General features: G+C 46.4%; 1 protein-coding gene across 5 annotated transcripts in view; it reads right to left on the bottom strand.

The window, feature by feature from the left end:
- The window catches only part of VPS13B (vacuolar protein sorting 13 homolog B), a 1,616,194-nt gene that overhangs the window by 50,716 nt on the left and 1,545,721 nt on the right, over positions 1 to 19,757 (bottom strand). For all 5 annotated transcript variants that reach the window (XM_063924187.1, XM_063924188.1, XM_063924189.1 and 2 more), the window contains exons 53-56: positions 18,174 to 18,301; positions 10,550 to 10,749; positions 9,714 to 9,832; positions 5,396 to 6,219 (exon numbers count right to left, since the gene is read on the bottom strand). In XM_063924187.1, coding sequence (XP_063780257.1) covers positions 5,396 to 6,219; positions 9,714 to 9,832; positions 10,550 to 10,749; positions 18,174 to 18,301 — 1,271 coding nt within the window. The remainder of the gene's footprint in view (positions 1 to 5,395; positions 6,220 to 9,713; positions 9,833 to 10,549; positions 10,750 to 18,173; positions 18,302 to 19,757) is intronic.

The following is a 19,757-nucleotide window of genomic DNA, read 5'->3' as shown; positions in this document are numbered from 1 at the left end:
AAATGAACAACAGCATTATAATTTGTTATAAGTATAATGAAAGAAATATTAGGGTCTAATAGGGTCATAATTAAATTTTCAGATGTGAACCATGAAGGTAAAATAAATGATTCAATGTTAAGCTTGGGCTGCCATTAAAAATGTCCTGTTCTGGGGCGTGGACGTGGTATGTGGGCATTTCCATGGCATGTTGGGACTTTCTGGGCCAGAAAGCTGGTAATGATCTGCTGTAACATCACTGGCCACACCCCTCTGCATTCCTGCAAAGGAAGCTTGCCCAGTTCTCTATCACTCTCAAATTGTTTAGATAGAGAAGCCCCCTGCCTCAAATTGTTTAGATAGAGAAGCCCCCTGCCTCAAATTGTTTAGATAGAGAAGCCCCCTGCCTCAAATTGTTTAGATAGAGAAGCCCCCTGCCTTAACATGGTATCCTACTGCAGGGCAGGGAAAGAGAATGGTGAACATATAGAACTAATGTAGGGGTGGTCAGCAGGTGGGCAGAGACCCAGTGAGTCTTCACCTGTGGCCCAAAATGGTATGCTCGCAATCTCACTTACTGTCTCCTTTATTATATAGCAGATGAGAATGAACATGTCAGCTGACTTTTGTATCACATGACCTCTGTACAATGCAGAAGGAGACAGTGCAGTGTGCACTCCTCCCTTCCTCTGCAGCCAGGAGGGGGAGCTGTAGCTACTTTCGAGAACTAGTTTAACTAAACGAAGGGTAGTTGTAAGGGGCATATGGGGAGGTGATTGGGGCAGTAGCGCAAGACTGAGTAGCATATTGGGGGGTATATGGGGAGATATGAGTGGAAAGATAAGTAGTTTTGGGCTACATGTGCAGCCTGAGGGGGTCCGGTATGTTTCCCCGACAGCGGCATCCTGTCTGCCGGAATCCCGGCAGCGAGTCCCCTCGTGGGCTTGCCACAGGTTATATTCCCACTCGGTTGGTGGCGTGGACCCACCAACCGAGTGGGAATAACCTGCGGCAGTTGGGATTCCGGGCATCGGTATTTTACCAGCTGTCGGGTTTCCAGCGTCGGTCTCCTTAGTGCCGAGATCCTGACAGCCGGTATTTTAACTGTATACTTCCTGAGGGTTTGGTGAGATTTGAGTGCATTTTGTGGCGTGCAGGGATCTTAGAGCACATGGTGTCATTTTGGAGCAAATGAGGGGCACGTTGAGACATTTCGGGATGAGTGATGTAGATGAGCCAAGGTTCTTTTCAGGCTTTTGTTTTTTTTACGGTTGGAGAGGCTGCCCTAAAGTTTATCAGATTGCCAAGCACTGATCTAGTATCTGGACATTTCCAGTAAGCGTCAGAGGTTTAAATCCTCAGAAATGTCCATATTTTCAGCATTGTCAACTACATCATATTCATTATTCAAATATAAATAAAAAAGGCAGTTAACACTATTTACTAAAAAGTGTACAAGTCAGGAAACGTAATGTGTGTGGTACTTGTAGTGCTCCTAACCTTGAGAAGGTCCAAAATGGGACTGAAACATCTGACTAATGTTTAAACATTGATGGTACGTAACTACTAAGTTAACTCTTTTCAACTGAGGGAAATAAGGATTCTGTTGCTATACTGTACAGGGAGGTAATTCCAAGTTGATCGCAGCAGGAATTTTGTTAGCAGTTGGGCAAAACCATGTGCACTGCAGGGGGGGGCAGATATAACATGTGCAGAGAGAGTTAGATTTTGGGTGGGTTATTTTATTTCTGTGCAGGGTAAATACTGGCTGCTTTATTTTTACACTGCAAATTAGATTGCAGATTGAACACACCGCACCCAAATCTAACTCTCTCTGCACATGTTACATCTGCCCCACCTGCAGTGCACATGGTTTTGCCCAACTGCTAACAAATTTCCTGCTGCGATCAACTTGGAATTACCCCCAGAGTCTGGAAATGTGATGCAGCGATTGCTCTCCTAGATCACCCTTGATAGATAGATCGATATATACACATACACACACACACACACACACACACACACACACACACACACACACACACACACACACACACATATATATTACACTAGTTACCAGCCTGTTAAAATGAAGGAACAACATAACAAAAATGTCAGTGCCAGCAGCTGTAGGGTGCCATCTAGTGGCCGGCGATGCGCAAAACACTTGTATTCCCTCCATAGAAGTGATTGATATATATATACACACACACACACACACACACACACACACACACACAGTATATATATCTATATATATCTATAGCAAACAGTTACAGCCGGCACTCCAAAAGCATCAGTCCATTACCTGCTCCGGTGCCCTCCCTCAGTCAGCATGACTGCAAATAGACAGGAATCACGGCGGCACTCAGGAGACTGTTATACTTGCAGTAAGGTTTATTGCCAAATGTGCATCCAACACATGTTTCGGGACACAGCCCGTCGTCAGGGATGAAAGTGCAATAGTGCAAAATGTGCTTAAATACATACAAGGACATACACCCAATCAACAAATTCATGACAATGAATAAATAACGCTCACCTGTGTGTCCACTGTTGAATCCAAACTCCCCTGCTCCTTACCGTGCACGTGTGCCGGCGGATAACGTCATCAGCCGCCGCCCCTTCTTGACCTATCCTGTCTCATCCAAAAAGACGCATACAGAGGGTCATGATCATCAGACGGCTACCGACGCGCTCCCTTGCCTCTGACACTGGCCGTATGAGCCAGGTGATGTCATCAACAGCGGCCCACACATAAAGCAACATGCCCATCACCATAGTAACTGTAAACAACAAATGTAGCTTATAAAAACATAACTCTAGCTACACAGACATTGAAAAAAAGTGAAAAGTTAAAAATTGCTGCTGTTTTTAATTTTTAACTTTTCACTTTTTTTCAATGTCTGTGTAGCTAGAGTTATGTTTTTATAAGCTACATTTGTTGTTTACAGTTACTATGGTGATGGGCATGTTGCTCTATGTGTGGGCCGCTGTTGATGACATCACCTGGCTCATACGGCCAGTGTCAGAGGCAAGGGAGCGCGTCGGTAGCCGTCTGATGATCATGACCCTCTGTATGCGTCTTTTTGGATGAGACAGGATAGGTCAAGAAGGGGCGGCGGCTGATGACGTTATCCGCCGGCACACGTGCACGGTAAGGAGCAGGGGAGTTTGGATTCAACAGTGGACACACAGGTGAGCGTTATTTATTCATTGTCATGAATTTGTTGATTGGGTGTATGTCCTTGTATGTATTTAAGCACATTTTGCACTATTGCACTTTCATCCCTGACGACGGGCTGTGTCCCGAAACATGTGTTGGATGCACATTTGGCAATAAACCTTACTGCAAGTATAACAGTCTCCTGAGTGCCGCCGTGATTCCTGTCTATATATATCTATATATATATATATATATATCTATACACACACACACACACACACAGGTAGTAGGACAGCACTCCCAAACAAATAGCATTTACTGTCCCGGTGCCAGCGGTAGGTATTTCGGCCGACATCCCAATGTAGATGCAAATGGAATCCGCAGCACATGTCATTGAGTTTTTCACCGTGTGCTGCGGATTCCATTTATATATATATATATATATATATATATATCTAGATGAAGCCAAATGGAGAGGGGAAAATAAGTATTTTTTAGCTACTGACATTTGAGTTTCATTCTTTAATTGTTGCGATGGAATGGCTAAAGCATGCCATTCCATAGGTACAATAACTCCAGCAACAGAAGGGGGGGAAAAAAAAGTTTAAAGTCAAAACTATTAGGAGCCTGTCCGATCTGATCAGACTTCAAACTAAATTCCATTAATGTGTGTGAAAATCAAGGTTTAACATTAATTGGATCAGTGACCCATAACTTGGTCCAGCATGATGGTACTAAACATAATACTTTGCTAATTAAGGACATTTCTTCACCATTGATCTCTGGGCACCACATGCTTGTCAGGTCAGCTCCAGTCACAGGGAAGCCTGACATCTGTGAAAAAACCCAACTCCAATACCAAAGAGTGTAAACGCTACACTCCATCCGTAAGATATTAACAGAGGATTAGAAAGGCTTCCACAAATATGTTAATTAAGAGAATCTGTACATGATCCTATATCAGGTGACCCTGCCTTTCCTTAGTTTAAAGGGGAACTACACCCAAATCTCATGTAACAGGATTGCCGATTCCTTGTCCACTGCTGAAGTTTTAACATGAAATTAAATACATAATAGTAGGTAGGAATTAGGGGACGCGGTTAGCACCCCGGCAGTCGGGATGCTGGCAGTCATGTGACCAATGCAGAGAATCCCGACACCACTCAGAATCCCGGCGCCGGAACACAGACATCCTGTAGGTATTGGGGTGACAGTTAGGGCTAGGGCCTGGGATGGGGTGGGGGGCAGGGGGTTTGGTGGTTGTTAGGCTTAGGCACTAGACAGGGGGATTAGTCATAGGCGCCATCCCCCGCATCTTAGCCCTAGCCGCCACCCCAGGCCGGTTAGTTTAGGAGACGGGAGGGGTAAAATAATTACCGTCGGCATTTTCATTGTCTGTATGTCGGTGTTGGTCATGTGACCGCTGGCATCCAGACCGCGGTGATGCTGTATCACACCCGGAATTATCACCTTCAGTGTCCGAAAGCACAGAGCAGTTATATGCAAACTGTAATATAGATTTCGTACTTTGCAGAATGGTACGTCTTTTGTCCTTTGTTCTCAACCAACTTCAGGTTGAGAACTAAGGCTCGGTACACACTGGAGCGACGGACATACGTTCCAGCACTGGACTGAATGCCAGCCAGCTCAGATTGTGTGTACACACTGGAGCGATGTTAATGAAGGATGGAACGATCATGTTCCGTCCATCATTAGCATACTACAAGACGCTAGCGATATCGCCAGGCTTGATGTGCAGCACATCAAATCTGGCGACGTCGCTAGCAACTGCGGGACCGTGCATATTGGCCATACACACTGAGCGATATGCCGTTGCGATTTGGCATACAGGCCCGATATGGCTCCTGTGTGTACCTAGCTTCAGGACAAAAGAGGAAAGTTTGAAGAAGAAAGAAAACTGGGTGAGAATTTTTGAAAGGGCTTTTCCTATCACAGTGAAACGCTGAGACGGAAAACCAGCCCTATCGCTATACATTGATAGGAACGTGTGTGTGCCTGAGATCCCTGTTCTGCGTGTAAAGTAACGACTTGATTCTTGACAAAATATCAAATTAAATATAATCAAAATCATAAAACTCTTATGGTAGTAGACTAATTATCCCATAAAAGGTAATTGCTAATAACTGTAAATATAGACACAATATTTCATTTCTAACATTCATTGTACACAAGAACTCCCCGTAACTTTCCAAGGACATCATAGTAATTCCAGAACGACAATGTACCCACCTGCTCGGAAGAGGGCACCAGCGGCATAATGCATGGCTAGGCTGTGTATCAGCTGCCTGGCTGTGGTGAAGATCGGTCCACGCTCAAACATGGAGAAGGCTAACGGTGTGTGATCGGAGGCTATGTACAGCTTGAGGGAAGCATGGATGCTGACCAACAGATTCACCGGTTGCACGGTTAGCTTATGGAGTTTAACAGGGCTGACTAGGGCTAAGGCATGCTGCCGCACTTGCTCTGGTAGTATCAGAGGGAAAAGTCCGGAGTTACTGACTTGGCATTGCAGCATCTTGTTGTCTGGAAGATACGTGTCGAACAGTGTTTTTACATAGTAGACAAATGTGTCCTCCACATAAACACGGGATGGCTTCAAATCGAAGCTTAGCTCATTCAAATCATAGACCTCTTGCTCTACAGAGAGGGTGATGAAGAGTTTGAGGTAAGAAGCCTCTTTGTATTCTTCTAGATCTTTGGTAGACAAGTAGAGAATGCCGGTCTTTGGCCACTTGGTGCATTCGCTTCTCTCTTCTTGACAAACCAGAACGGGGAAATGGAAATGGGATTTGCTGTACAGTTGGTTGTCTAGTTGCAAATCTCCACAGTATACCTCTAGGCTGTAGAACGTGGGCATGCCACAAGTGATGTCTGCCTGTATGTCCCAACAGGGCTGTCTGACGTAGCAGTTTACCGGCGACAGATGAAGATACAAGTTATCCAACGTCAACCGCATGAGTTCAGACGACATTTTGTAATTTGTGACGTCATCAAATATCCCCACGCTGAGCTGGGAGACAAGGACTCTAAACACCATTCCCTGACTTCGAGTCCTGTGTCCAAAATAAAACAAATGAGAATTGTACATGAGGTGAATTCTTTGCACATTTCCGTAAATTTGAGATGAGAATGCAGGGCTCTGTCTCAAAATGTGTTATTATCTTTATAATTTTAAGTTAAGGCCAACCGGCAAGAAACACCTTGCAAATTGGTTATATTTTCTGAATGAAACAACGATCTCTGCTTTCATCATTAAAAGTGTGGGAGGTAAAAGAGTAAACTCACTTTGAAATACAGTATAATGGGAGTAATCTCTACGTGACAGTAACATACTTTGAAATGTAGCTTGGCGTTGGACTAGTGCTGTGGCTAGCTAATATTCTACTGAGCCGTAGAGAACCAGCAATTTATTCAATTCCTTTCCTTCTGCTTTGCATATTGTGTTTTATATAAAATTGCCATTTAAAGGAATTACAAATACAAAATAAACCCTAAGGGTCTATTTTGCAAATAAAACCCCTACCCTTTCTTCTTAATACCATTTACTATATACACTATCTTGTAGAGCATACAACACATATCTGTCCTGAACCTCCTGCCATCTTTCATGGTCGTCCATATTGAATCATCTTCATGTCCATGGGATAGGATATGTACTGAGTATGCAAAATCTATTTACACTAGTTCAACCCTGATGATGTTGCATCTGTGTCATGAAGGCAAAGGCTGAACATGGACAATTGCTAGGACCTGACTCCAAATATTATCATTATTTAAATATTATCTATTAATTGTATAGTGCCTGTATATTACACTGCGCTTTCCAGAGCCTATTTAATAATTTACATGAATCCCTGTCCAAGTGGAACTTACACTCTATGGGGGGTATTCAAATGAGGTCGGAAACTGCCGTCTATTGGAAAGACGGCAGTTTCCGACTTTTTTAGGTCGGAAGGGGTACCGACCTATTCAATCGGGCTGTTTTTCCCCCCGAGAAAATGGGAATTCTGACTTGTCGGAAAACACGTGGCTCGGCGGATTAGCCGCAGATCCACATGTTTTGTCGGATTCCGCAGCCAAATCTGACATGTTTTGGCCCCTGTTCCGACAATGTCAATCCGACTTAAAAAAAGTCGAGTTGGCATTGTCGGGAATGGCCAAATCCGCTCATTGAATACTCAGATGTTGGATAATTTTCGTCGGAAAGGATCCGACATCTATTGAATACACCCCAATAACCCCACAACATAGACACACATAATGCAGTTCATTTTATCAGAAGACGGTTAATCTGGAGTGCTGGAGGAAATCAGAGCAACTCTAGAAAACCATGTCAAGAGATCATAGCAGGTTAGTGCTGTAAAGACTCTATTACAGGGTGATTACATAGAAACTAATAAAGATGTGCAATACTGCATCTATATAAAACTATAAGCAATTATAACCTTGTTACAGCTCTGTTTAAAAAGAAATAACCTAGCTTTGGCTATCATGTCGAACATTGGCAACTCACCAAATCATAAGGACAACTAGTTTGAGCCTATGCCAGTGGCTGGCTCTTTTATGTACAGTATGGCTGGTAGCCACTGGGGTTAGGTAACATCTGTAGAAGAGCTGCGGCGTGCAATCCCCAGTGCTATTCCTATCATTCTTAGCAAGTGGTAAACCGACCAGTGAAGGTGAAGTGACAGCCTGTACAGTTACACTGTTACTCTACCTTTCAAGTACTTTGAAGTACCTTTGAAGTACTTCCTGTCTGTGATGTTTCCTATCTGGCCACACAATGCAAGATGGCTGTCTGGCCCTAATCCCAGAACAGCTTAATCTCTGTCTAATTCGGCCACTCACTCTGTGGACCTAATTGCTGGCTGTTCAGGCAGAACAACACGTGGCTGGCTGTTATCTGCACACATTTATATACTGCAGACATCATCTAATCTATTTTACCACCTTCATTGTTAAATCAAACCTACTGCATTGAAAACAGCCAGACTGCCCAACAGGATAAACCCAGTAGCTGTTATTCTAGTCTGCATTGGTGGTGCTGAGTTTATTTTACCTAGGCTATACACAGACGCTCAGTACTAACTGCTTGGCATAGTGACCAGTGGCAGGTCACTGTGACTGGAGGCAGGAAGCAACAGTACCAAACAGACAGAAACCTGCTGTAGTACCAAAACATAAAACGGAGATTACTTTTTGTTTTAACATTTTTGGTGAAAACTTTTATCTGCTGAAATTAGCGCACTGAGTGCCTTTTTGTGCAAATGTGCGACTTAATTGCAATGCGATGCAACAAAGTCGTTTCAGTAAACTGCACTGATTACTCCGATATGCGACACTTGTATATCTGGGCATGACTGAGTCTGAATCTGCATATGAAGTGCTGTGATGTAGCGCCGCAGCTTTTTTCACGGCAAGTTCTGTTGTGCTCCGTATACAGATTCAGACTCAGTCACACGCAGATATACGGGTGTCGCATATTAAATTAATCAGTGCAGTCTCATGAAGCGGTTTTGTCACATTGCATTGTGATTAAGATGCACATTTGCCCAAAAAAGACGCTTTGCTTTCCTTACATCTCTCTGGCTGTTCTAGATCACTCCATGACGACACTTAAGTCAACGTTAAGGCAGCTTCTCAAAGTGGGTTCTCCATGATGGTGAATCCGGGGAATCATTTATTTGTGTATCAATCCTTATTATTCAAAGCTAAGTAAACATTATTTTTATATTACCATCAAGTATTTTATACATATTCTGTGTCAGTTTGCCATTCTCTCTCTCTGATTGCATTTCAGGACTGTAAACTTGGTAACCCTTTGCACAGCATCCTACCATAAGTTATGTTTAAACATAAGTAATTTACACAACTTTGAAGACAGCAGCACCTTATGTTTTTTTTTGTGGTCAGTTAATGTTTTAACTACTCTCTAGACAGCACCTACACGTTGCACAGTAATGGCGATAACCCACTGTAACATACGCTGAAACAGAAGCTGGGAGTGGCTGGGCGGCTATATTACAGTTACAATCTAATTGCAGGTATTTAACATTAGTTTATAAATAAAACCACATAAGAAATGGTTTAATGGACATCACAGACGACTTAATGTAAATAGACTGTGTGCTTAATACTCACAAGTCTGCAGCCAATCAAATCACTAGGAATCGGTGACCTCATTCAGGCACTTTGGAGGAAATTCAATTACGTGCAAAAGGGCGAATCAGACGTTGCCACGGAGTTACAACAACAGCCCAATTCGGCTCTTTTGCGATGTTGGACGAATGTTGGATCGGCCTAAAAGTGCTCACTACTTATTGGGCAGAGAGCAATTTTAAGCGAGATCCCGCTGCAGTAAAGTGCGGCAGTATTGTGCGAATCCTGCCGGCAACTAATTGAATTCTCCCCTTTGTGTGTACATATTCATAGAGCTGTGGTTCCACAAGAGTCTGCAGTCTACTGACTTTCAACATAGCTGCTACCACTGAGTGTAGGTAACAAATGAAAGCGAGTGTGCAGCTGTTGTGCCCCTCATTACACATACCTGTTGAGACTCGTCAATACGGGGCCAGTCCTTCCTTCTGGTGCTAGAGTGATGATTATAGCCCCACAATGCTGAACCACATCCACATACACGTAACCATAGCCAGTTAGGAAGACTACCTATAAATGCAATAAATAACATATATAAGTGTCACATAAAGCACTGTGCTGACCGCACTCCATGTAGAGGAATTTCTCTGTAAAAATTCAGGAGCACGTTCTGTCGACAAGATAAGGCACATGTTGTTAATCTTTCAAGGCAGTATCCCTGCAGATCCCTGTAAGCGGACAGGCTTCTGAAATGTCACAAATAATGTACGTTTATTTTGTTTGATGGCCCCTGTGCTGCAGTTCTCAGCAAGGCTGAACAGATAAAGCAGGCAAGTTTCTCATTGCAAAATATAGAACCTTGACATGTTCAACCAGATGGTAAAAGCAAATCTGAACGTACAAATTACAACAGACGCCGTCATCCTATGTAACCAATGCAAACAGGATTGCAACCTTTTCTTAATTGTACAATGAAATAAATAGAGCCGAAAAATTGGGGGTGAAGGTCTCCCCAAATTCTTGTGCACGTCCATTTAAGTGACAGAAACCACGACACATTTTGGATGAGGAAATTAGCATTTTGGTTAGTGCACTTTTGCCCTTCACCTTGTAATGACTAGAAGGGTTTTATACATTCGTGAAGTAGAACAACCACTCAGATTCCTGCTATCATCCATCTAACAGTGTATAAAATGAAAGCAAGAATCTGATTGGTTGCTATGGGCAACCTCTCCTCTTGTCCTCTTCAGGAGGTTTGATCAATCTGCCCCAAAATGTCTTTGTTACCTGTGTGCCCTGACTGTTGATATCTATCAGGTCACTCCACTCCACCGATGACTCCTCGCACGATACCACTTTCAGATAGACTCCAGGAAGGCAGTCTTTGGTTTTGCAGTCAGGGAAGCTGGACACTTGATGATACATTTCATGATGAACTGAACATTCCGCCGGGATTTTTCTGCAGTAAACCTCAAACTTCGGAGTTTCTGAAAAAAAAAAAAAAGTATATAGTTCAGCTGTGTATATATTGTTGTCCCATTTTTTATGTGTCTCTTTTATGTTCAATTTTATGGTAATAAATAGTTGTTTTAATTTTAATTGGCAACTTTTACTTTATTTATTGACACCGTGGTCGCTACTTATCCCTCATCCCCTCCTTTCTCCTACATTTTATTCAGGGAATTACCACCCCTGTATTTATTGAGGGAAACAGCAGATGCCCCATTAGCAGTGCAGGGGAGTGTCACATAGGATTGCCATCGCTGTACAACATATCTGTTTATCTCACATGTGGCGCAGTATTAATTTTTTCTTATATATATATAAATTCCACATTAGGATTTTTGAAAACGTTCAAGTACAGTTTATTAAGGTAATCAGAGCATAAGTCACAGCCGACACTGCTGCCGCTGAAAGTGAAGTCACATCTATGGCGTTTGGTTGTGTATACTAGCGATACAGGAACAACACTAAACCACTCTGCCGGGAGTACTTAGTTACGCACTTGTCTGTGGATGCATTTTATTGGTAACCTATTTTAGTACATAATAACCCCGACATCTGATCAAATGATTGAAGCTCCAGAATCTAGCTATTCAGTGCTGGAAAAATAGACAGTTCTGTCATCGATCATCACCACAATCCCTGGCTGCGCATATTCCCATTTAGTATGGTAGTATGGACGCTAATTTTCCTGCTCTCCCCTATGGGGTGCATTGAAAATGAGCAAAGATATTAATCACGCCTGAAAGCCCTGAGCACATTGCTAGGCATTGAATCATTCCCTTAATAACTATTTACAAGGTAACTGCCGGCAGTGTTATTCAGCATTCAGGATTACAGATCCTTTACAGGCTTATTGTTCTTGATGTTAGAAGAGAGTATTGACTGCATAGGAGAGAAAAGAGTTAAACATCTGGGGAGGGGTGGACCTAGCTGTTAGGAAAGTACAGCCTTTAAGGGGAGGGCTTGATATATATAGGGAAGGCGAAGCCATTTTAAGCCTCTTGGTGATTTGGTTTTATGCAAGACAGTGCTGCGTCTCCCTAGGAAAAGGGGGACAAAGCCTGATAATGCAGAGGAGACAAAGATCCCCTTTTGAAGGGATCTGCATCACTGGGAGAGGCACAGGCGATCCTCTGCAAATCATCTGGCTGTGAGTACTGGTTGTATTAAGGGCCAGTTTAGCACAGCTTCCTGCATATGACAGGTTTTATAAACCATTTATTGTGGTCAGTTTCCCCCTCCCCTCTGGATCGCAGCGGACACACCGCTGTGAGGCGGCCGGGATCCCTCCCGCAAAGTTTCCCCTAACAGGGAGGCGCCCTGCGGGACCTGATCGAGCGGTCCCAGCGCGCCCAGCCAGCGGGAGATCCCAATGCCGTGCGGCGGTGCACATGCCCTCAGCCGCCGGAGGCGGGGAGCAGGGGAGAGACGCGGCAGTGAGCACGCAGCTGAGGAGATTTACTCAGCTGCGGGCAGGCACTGAATGGGTGCTAATCACCAGCGGCCAGGGGGAGAGCCGCGTCCGGGACATTACCAGCGTGCGGGGAGACACTGTATGGCGCCGCTACGGGACTTGGTGTGAAACGGTCTCGTAGCGCATGCGCACACCAGAGACGCCGCAGTGTTTCCGGGCGGCTGTAGGAGAAGTTCTCCTCAGCTTTGTGTGGGGGAGAGGCCGCTCAGTACAATAGCGCGCCTCCCCATATGGTTAGAATTATTAAAAAGGTCTTAATAGTCAGCTATCTTAAATATCCCAAACGAGCGCCATTTACGGGGAAGGGATAGCCCCCCCCCCCCCCCCCCCTGTATAGATCAGAGGGATGTTTTATGTGTGCCAATAGCTCCCTCTAATGGCGAAAAAGTATATGCAGAAATGTGAGGATCTACTTTACAAAATAATCCTTTAGACTATTGTATGTCCAAAGGACTTCTATTATAAAGATCCTGAAAGGAATACAACGAAGCAAGCGGATACCAACTCTACCGCGTAGCTGAGTTACAGTTAAGGGTGTATATTGGCATGTCGGCTGGTGGTTTAAACGTTTTTCCCCCATTTATTTATATATATAAATTTCTCCTGTTCTGGATTCTATGTAAAGAAGAGAACAGTAATTCCAGCCGGATCCGATAGCCTTGCTCCGTCATCACTCACAGCCTTTCTCTTCCTAGTTAAAAGGGTGACAGTGCTGTGAAATACCCTGGTACGGGGTTTTAACCAACATGTCTAAAGCAAGGACCCTACACCTGGAAACAGTGCTCCGCATAGGTCATGGCAAAGGACTTGGCAGATGGAATCTCCAGGTGAATCGCAAAATCACGCATGCAGCACTAGAAAAAGGCTGCGAGATTTATATATATATTCATTTATAAGCTAGGATCAGACCGGTAACGGCAGGGGAGCACGGTCGCTGCGCATTCCACGCGGGGTTCCCGGCGTGCGCCGCAGGCGGGGGCCGCCCCCCCCCCCCCCCCCTCTTTTGTTTTATCTTCCACAGAGGACCGAGGTGACAGGGATTTGGCAGACTTCGTGATTGACGATGATTGGAAGGATGACGACGAAGAATCCGGGTCGGAGAGGTCGACGGCATCCGGTGAGTTGGGGCAGTCTTTATCAAATTCCGCCGCGAGCTCGAGTACGCGTAACTCTTCATCCCCCTCCTCATCCTCCTCTTGGGCATCGCAGACGTCCGACGCTGATAGTACTGCTAGGACACGGAAGGAGACTGAGAAACTTGCCAAAAGGGCGGCAAAGCAGCAGAAGAGGCGTAAGCGGCAGGCGAATGTGGGAAGAGGAGCGTAGGGCGAGGAAGAGGCGAGATCTTCCGGGGGTAGTGCGCTGCGGGTATACGGCAGTGACGCGGGGCCTGCGAGATAGCTGCCGCAAACAGATACGTAGGGGTGACTTTGTAGACTATTTGGTTTGACTAAGGCCATGAAGAAGGATTACAAAGCGGCGGCCGCTACAAAGGGCATGGGGGCGGAAGCTTCCAGGTCTTTTGATAAATGGCTGGCCGGATTGGGGTGTTTGCGGCTTGCTATTTGGAGGACAGGCCGGAAGAGCACGTGAATATCATCCGGTACCTTCATCTAGTGCACGACATGCAGCGCACATCCTGGGGTTCGGAATGGCGGCGATATGACCAAGAGTTTCGGGAGAAGCAGGACAGGTTACGGGTCATGGACTTCGCGTTCAAAGACCTGGAGGTCTGTCTCAAAGTGACCCGGGCATCCCAGCGGGAGGACGAGACCCAGGAACAGGGTACGGGGGGGCGCCGCGGGGGGTCGTCAGCGCAGGGAGCGGGCGCGTACGGGGCATTTGCCAAAACAGGCGGATTGGCCGTTCGCATGGGCGGGCGGTCTGCCCCTCGGGGGAAATGCTTCGCTTTTAACAGCGGAGCATGTTCATTGACAAACAGTGCCGTTTTCGCCACTCTTGCCAGCAGGGCGGTGGAACCCAACCAGCCTCCTCTTGTTCCAAAGGGGGACGACAGGGCAATCGGGGGAAACAACCCTACCCTAAGCAGGCCGCGAGCGGGACCGCTCAGCAGGGCACCAGCGCCAGTTAAGTTGGAAACTATGGGTAAATGGTTGGGTCTTTATCCTAATAAACGGGATGCAAATTTTTGGTTAGATGTTTTTAAGTTCGGGTTCCGCTTGCCTGTTGCAAGCGAGATGTCCGTGAGTGCGCACAGAACCTTCAATCCGCCCGAGTTTCGCCGACTGTGTTGCGGGAAAAGTGGATAGGGAGCTCAGGTTGAGCAGGATGGAGGGGCCGTTTAAGTCAATCCCGGTGGATGACTTGGTCATCTCCCCGGTTCGGGTGGTACCAAAGAAGACTCCGGGCGCCTTTCGGCTGATTCAGCATTTTTCTTACCCGCCACGAGCGTCGGTCAGCGACGCCATACCACCGGCTCATTGCTCGGTGGTGTATCAGTCGTTCGACGAGACGCTAGGTATGGTCCGCAGCTACGGGAGCGGGGCCCTCATGGCTGAGATCGATGTTGAGTCAGCTTTTAGATTACTGCGGCATCCTGTCTATCAATTTTGGGGGAATGAAATGGACACCGTGGCGGGAGAGTGTAGCCCGCCCCAGGACGAAGTGTCAAAGCTCCGCGAAACTATTCGCCGTTTCAACGGCTCGCGTAAAGTCACGCTGCGGCAGGCTCAGTCCGTGCGGGGCATGCTGAACTTTGCTTGTCGGGTGATACCGATGGGCAGGGTTTTCTGCAGGAAGCTCGACAGAGCTGCAGCGGGGTGTGCCAGGCCGCATCATTTCGTTCGTTTGTCCTCTGAGTTAAAAAGGGATTTGGCCGTTTGGGCTTCATTCCTGGAGGAATTCAACGGGGTGAGCATATGGCAAGCGCCAGCCATTGACAGCGAGAGTTTGCAGTTTTTTACCAATGCTGCAGGTTCCTCTGGATTCGGCTGTCTTCTGTAGGGATCGTGGTGTGCGGCATCTTGGCCGGCGAAGTGGCATAGCGAGGGTCTTAAAAAGGATCTGGTGCTGCTGGAGCTTTTTTCCCATTATGGTGGCGCTGGAAGTTTGGGGCGATCGGTTGGCTAACCGCAGCATAGTGTTCAGGGAGTTAATCTGGCCGTGGTACATGCGATTAATAACCAAAGGGCGAAATCGCTGGTGGTACTACGGGTTCTTGTACAATTGCTTTTCACTTGCTTGCGTAGGAACCTATAGTTCCGGACGCAGCACGTGCTCGGGTTGGAAAACGAAATCGCAGACGCGTTGTCGCGTGGACAGTGGGAGAGATTTCGGGGGTTTGGTTCCCAAGGCCGAAGAGCAAGGTTTTCACTGTCCCGGTTATGTTTGGCAGGTGACCGTACCGGACTGAAGGGTTTAGCGTTGCGGTCAATCGCGCCGGACACGCGCAAGGTGTACGAACAGGCTTGGAGTGAGTGGGAGGAGTTTGTCCGGGGGCGGCAACATCAAGGTAAGAGCAGGCATCGGCTGTTGCTTTCTGTTAGGTGGCAGCGCTACGTCTCCGACAGGTCACGAGCAGTGGTTTCTCGGTACTTGGCAGGCAATTCTTTTTCTGCAAGCTGCGAGGCGTCCCTGACGTAACGAAAAGCGAAGTTCTGTGGAAGGCAGTGAAAGGGTGGGCGCGAGTTGCGCCGTCGCCACCAGATAGGAGGCGGCCATCGATGCGGCTTTGTTGCCGGCCGTAATAAAGGCCGGAGGGCGAGTTGAGTCGTCCAGGTTTGAGACGCTTTTGTTTAGTTTGGCGTTCTCGATGGCTTTCCACGGAGCCTTTCGATTTTCTGAGTTGTTAGCGCCTTCCAAGAGAGCAGATTCGCGTTTGCTGGTTGAGGACTTGGTAGTGGGTGAGAGGTCCTGGCTGTGCAGGTTACGACGCTCCAAGACGGATCAGGTGGGGAGAGGGCGCTGGGTTACAATGGTATCAGCGCTGGAAGAGAGCGTTGCCCGGTGAGGCTGGCACTGCAATACGTGGGGGTGCGACCCGTTAAGGAGGGGTCTGGGCTGTTGCATTATGATGGGCTGCCAGTCACGAAATACCAGTTTCAATGGATGCTGAGTCGCTGTTGGCGGGCCTGGGCCTCCCACCCACTGCTTTTGGTACCCACTCCTTTCGCATAGGCGCAGTGACGTCGGCTGCTGCGGCGGGCTACTCCAGAACGGATATACAGGCGGTGGGGCGATGGAAAGCAGCGAGTTATAGACGATATATTCGCCCCGTCGCATGAGAGGTCGGTTTGCGCTTGGTGCTTTGCGTAAAGTGGCAATGTATTATGCTGTTACAGTTCTGTGAATTTGTGGTGTTGTGCGTCTGTTGGTGTTACCCCTTTTGTTTTGTTTTTGTTTGTTATCCTACTCAGGGATTAGCTACTCGCCGTTGCTGGCATGAGTCGGCAGCGGGGGTCTGGAGTTATTTGCGATTTTTTGCCTGACTTGACGGACTGAATTCTAATCCATAATTCGGCTAATTTGGTCTAATCAGAGTCCCTCAGCAGGTCTTTACGTTTCACCTCCAGCTGAGTTATTACATGTGTTTCCCATTTTATACCCCCCCCCCCCCCTTCCACCACCGCCCCCCCCCCCCCTGTTTTTATTTTGTTTAATTTTATTTGATTTTCCCCCTTTGTGTCTTTAATTGCACTTCTAAATTGGCAACAAAACGTGGTGCAGTCGGCTAGGCCGTGACTGCTGCAACAGCGAGTCCTAAAGTTTTCTTTTTTGGCAGATCCTTCAGTATAAGCAATGAATAAGCCTCTTAGTAATCAATCCTACCCCTCTTTTTCCCTTCAGGATGGTTTTAAGACATTTTGACCATTTGGGTGGTTGGCCACTCTTACATTTACGGGGCGGCCAGGTTTGTGGCCTCAGAAGGGTCTCAGGCATTGTTTGGAATACAGGGTGTCAGATGGCTTGGCTGGCGCGGAATGATGTGGGGTGAGCTGAGGAGTAGGTTAGTGAGTCAGGCCAGCAAGCATGGAGTCCCTAAGGTTTTGGTTGTCCATCTAGGGGGCAACGACTAGGGGAAGAGGACATCCTTGGAGCTGCGGTGGGCCATGATACAGGATCTGGCAAGTGTGACCGCGCAATGGACCAATTTGTGTGTTGGTTTTTTCCATGATGGTGCCGAGATTGTGTTGAGAGGGGTGTGGCGGATGGTCGCCGGATTGACGGAGCCCGGAAAAAGGTGAAAGGAGCTGTGGCAAAGTGGGTGCTGTCCCACGGTGAGAGGGTGGTCCGCCACCCGAGGATACGGTTCAGAGACAGCCACCTTTTCCGGCGCGATGGAGTACATCTATCCGAGGAGGGGATGATGTTTTTTCTGGAGGATCTAGGTTTCGCTTTGCAGGAGTTAGGGTAGGTTTATGGTGGCGGTGCGAAAGACTGTGGGGATGAGTCTTTCGCTGTTGGCGGAAAAGAACGGCAGTTTCGTATTGTAGAGAAAACTGTAGTGTTTTACAGTTTGTTGTGGTTTAGGTGCACTCACCTCCATCGACTTATGGCCGCTTGACCACCCATCCGGGAAGGCAGCGGCAGGGCACCCAGGAGCGGTGGGTAGTCACTGTGGGGGTTGAGTTGTCACCTATTACCGGTTTATGGTAAGCTTTTAGTAAATTTATAGGATTGAGTTATTTAAGTTAATTTAGATTAAGGAGCCGTTCTTTTGGGCCGCCACCATATGCCAGATGGAGCGGCATATTAAATTAATCTCTTTTATTACAGGTTTCCTAATGGTTAGGGACAAATAAATAGCTAGCAATTTTCTGCCAAATTCAAGTCTCAGTGTCGTTATTTCTGGTTATGTTTATGAATGCTTTACTTTCAAAGAAAGGGGTCCACCAAATATCACTAAGATGTTTATGTACTATTACAGGTTTGCTGTGTAAATATGTATCGGTACCATATTGAAATCCATACCTTTAATATTTTCTTTCAGAAGCAACGCAACTGTGCACCTGTTGCGAATGATCATCCGGGGGCTGGGGTCTTCCGTAAGGGTTAAGTAAGTCACTCCAAAATGTTCCTGATAAGTCATCACTAGAGCCCTTTAAGAAGACAGGATTGATGGAGTAGATGTCGCACAAGGGGACATACAATAAACAACACTGACTGGCTTTTCTGATTGTACAAGATGTAATCAGATCTCTAATGGCTTTTACTTGCCAGTTAGGTCATTTTTAAAAAAAAGACATACAGTGCATCCGGAAAGTATTAACAGCTATTCACTTTCTCCACATTTTGTTATGTTACAGCCTTATTACAAAATGGAATAAATGCATTTTTTCTAGTGATGAGCGGATTCGGTTTTACTCGGTTCTCAAAACCGAATCTTATTGGCTATCCAAAACACGTGACATCAGTGAGCCAATAAGATTCGGTTTTGAGAACCGAGTAAAACCGAATCCGCTCATCACTAATTTTTTCCCCTCAAAATTCTACACACAATACCCCATAATGACAACGTGAAAAAAAGTTTTTTTTTGAGATTTTTACATTTTTTTTATTACAAATAAAAATCTAAGAAATCACATGTACATAAGTATTCACAGCCTTTGCCATGAAGCTCAAAATTGAGCTCAGGTGCATCCTGTTTCCACTGACCATCCTTGAGCTGTTCCTACAGCTTAATTGGAGTCCACCTGTGGTAAATGCAGTTGATTGGACATGATTTGGAAAGGCACACACCTGTCTATATAAGGTCCCACACTTGACAGTGCATGTCTGAGCACAAACCATGCATGAAGTCAAAGGAATTGTCTGTAGACCTCCGAGACAAGATTGTCTCGAGACACAAAGCTGGGGAAAGGTACAGAAAAATGTCTGCTGCTTTGAAAGTCCCAATAAGCACAGTGGCCTCCATCATCCATAAATGGAAGAAGGGGGAGAAGGGCCCTACTCAGGGAGGTGACCAAGAACTTGATGGTCACTGTGTCAGAGCTACAGTATTCCTCTGTGGAGAGAGTAGAAACTTCCAGAAGGACAACCATCTCTGCAGCAATCCACCAATCAGGCCTGTATGGTAGAGTGGCCAGACGGAAGCCACTCCTTTGTAAAAAGCACATGGCAGCCCGCCTGGAGTTTGCCAAAATGCACCGGAAGGACTCTTAGGTCTGATGAGACAAAGATTGAACTCTTTGGCGTGAATGCCAGGCATCATGTTTGGAGGAAACCAGGCACTGCTCATCACCAGGCCAATACCATCCGGATGTAATTCAGTGGCAGGAACTGGGAGACTAGGGAAAGATGAATGCAGCAATGTACAGAGACAACCTGGATGAAAACCTGCTCCAGAGCACTCTTGACCTCAGACTGGAGCGACAGTTCATCTTTCAGCAGGACAATGTCCCTAACCACACACCCAAGATATCAAAGGACTGGCTTCAGGACAACTCTGTGAATGTCCTTGAGTGGCCCAGCCAGTGCCCAGACTTGAATCCGATTGAACATCTCTGGAGAGATCTGAAAATGGCTCTGCACCGACGCTTCCCATCCAACCTGATG

The sequence above is a fragment of the Pseudophryne corroboree genome, chromosome 5 (genome assembly GCF_028390025.1).
Source record: "Pseudophryne corroboree isolate aPseCor3 chromosome 5, aPseCor3.hap2, whole genome shotgun sequence".
Classification (NCBI taxonomy): Eukaryota; Metazoa; Chordata; class Amphibia; order Anura; family Myobatrachidae; genus Pseudophryne; species Pseudophryne corroboree.
The sequence above is the reverse complement of the archived record's forward strand: the minus strand, read 5'-3'. Positions and strand labels throughout refer to the sequence as shown.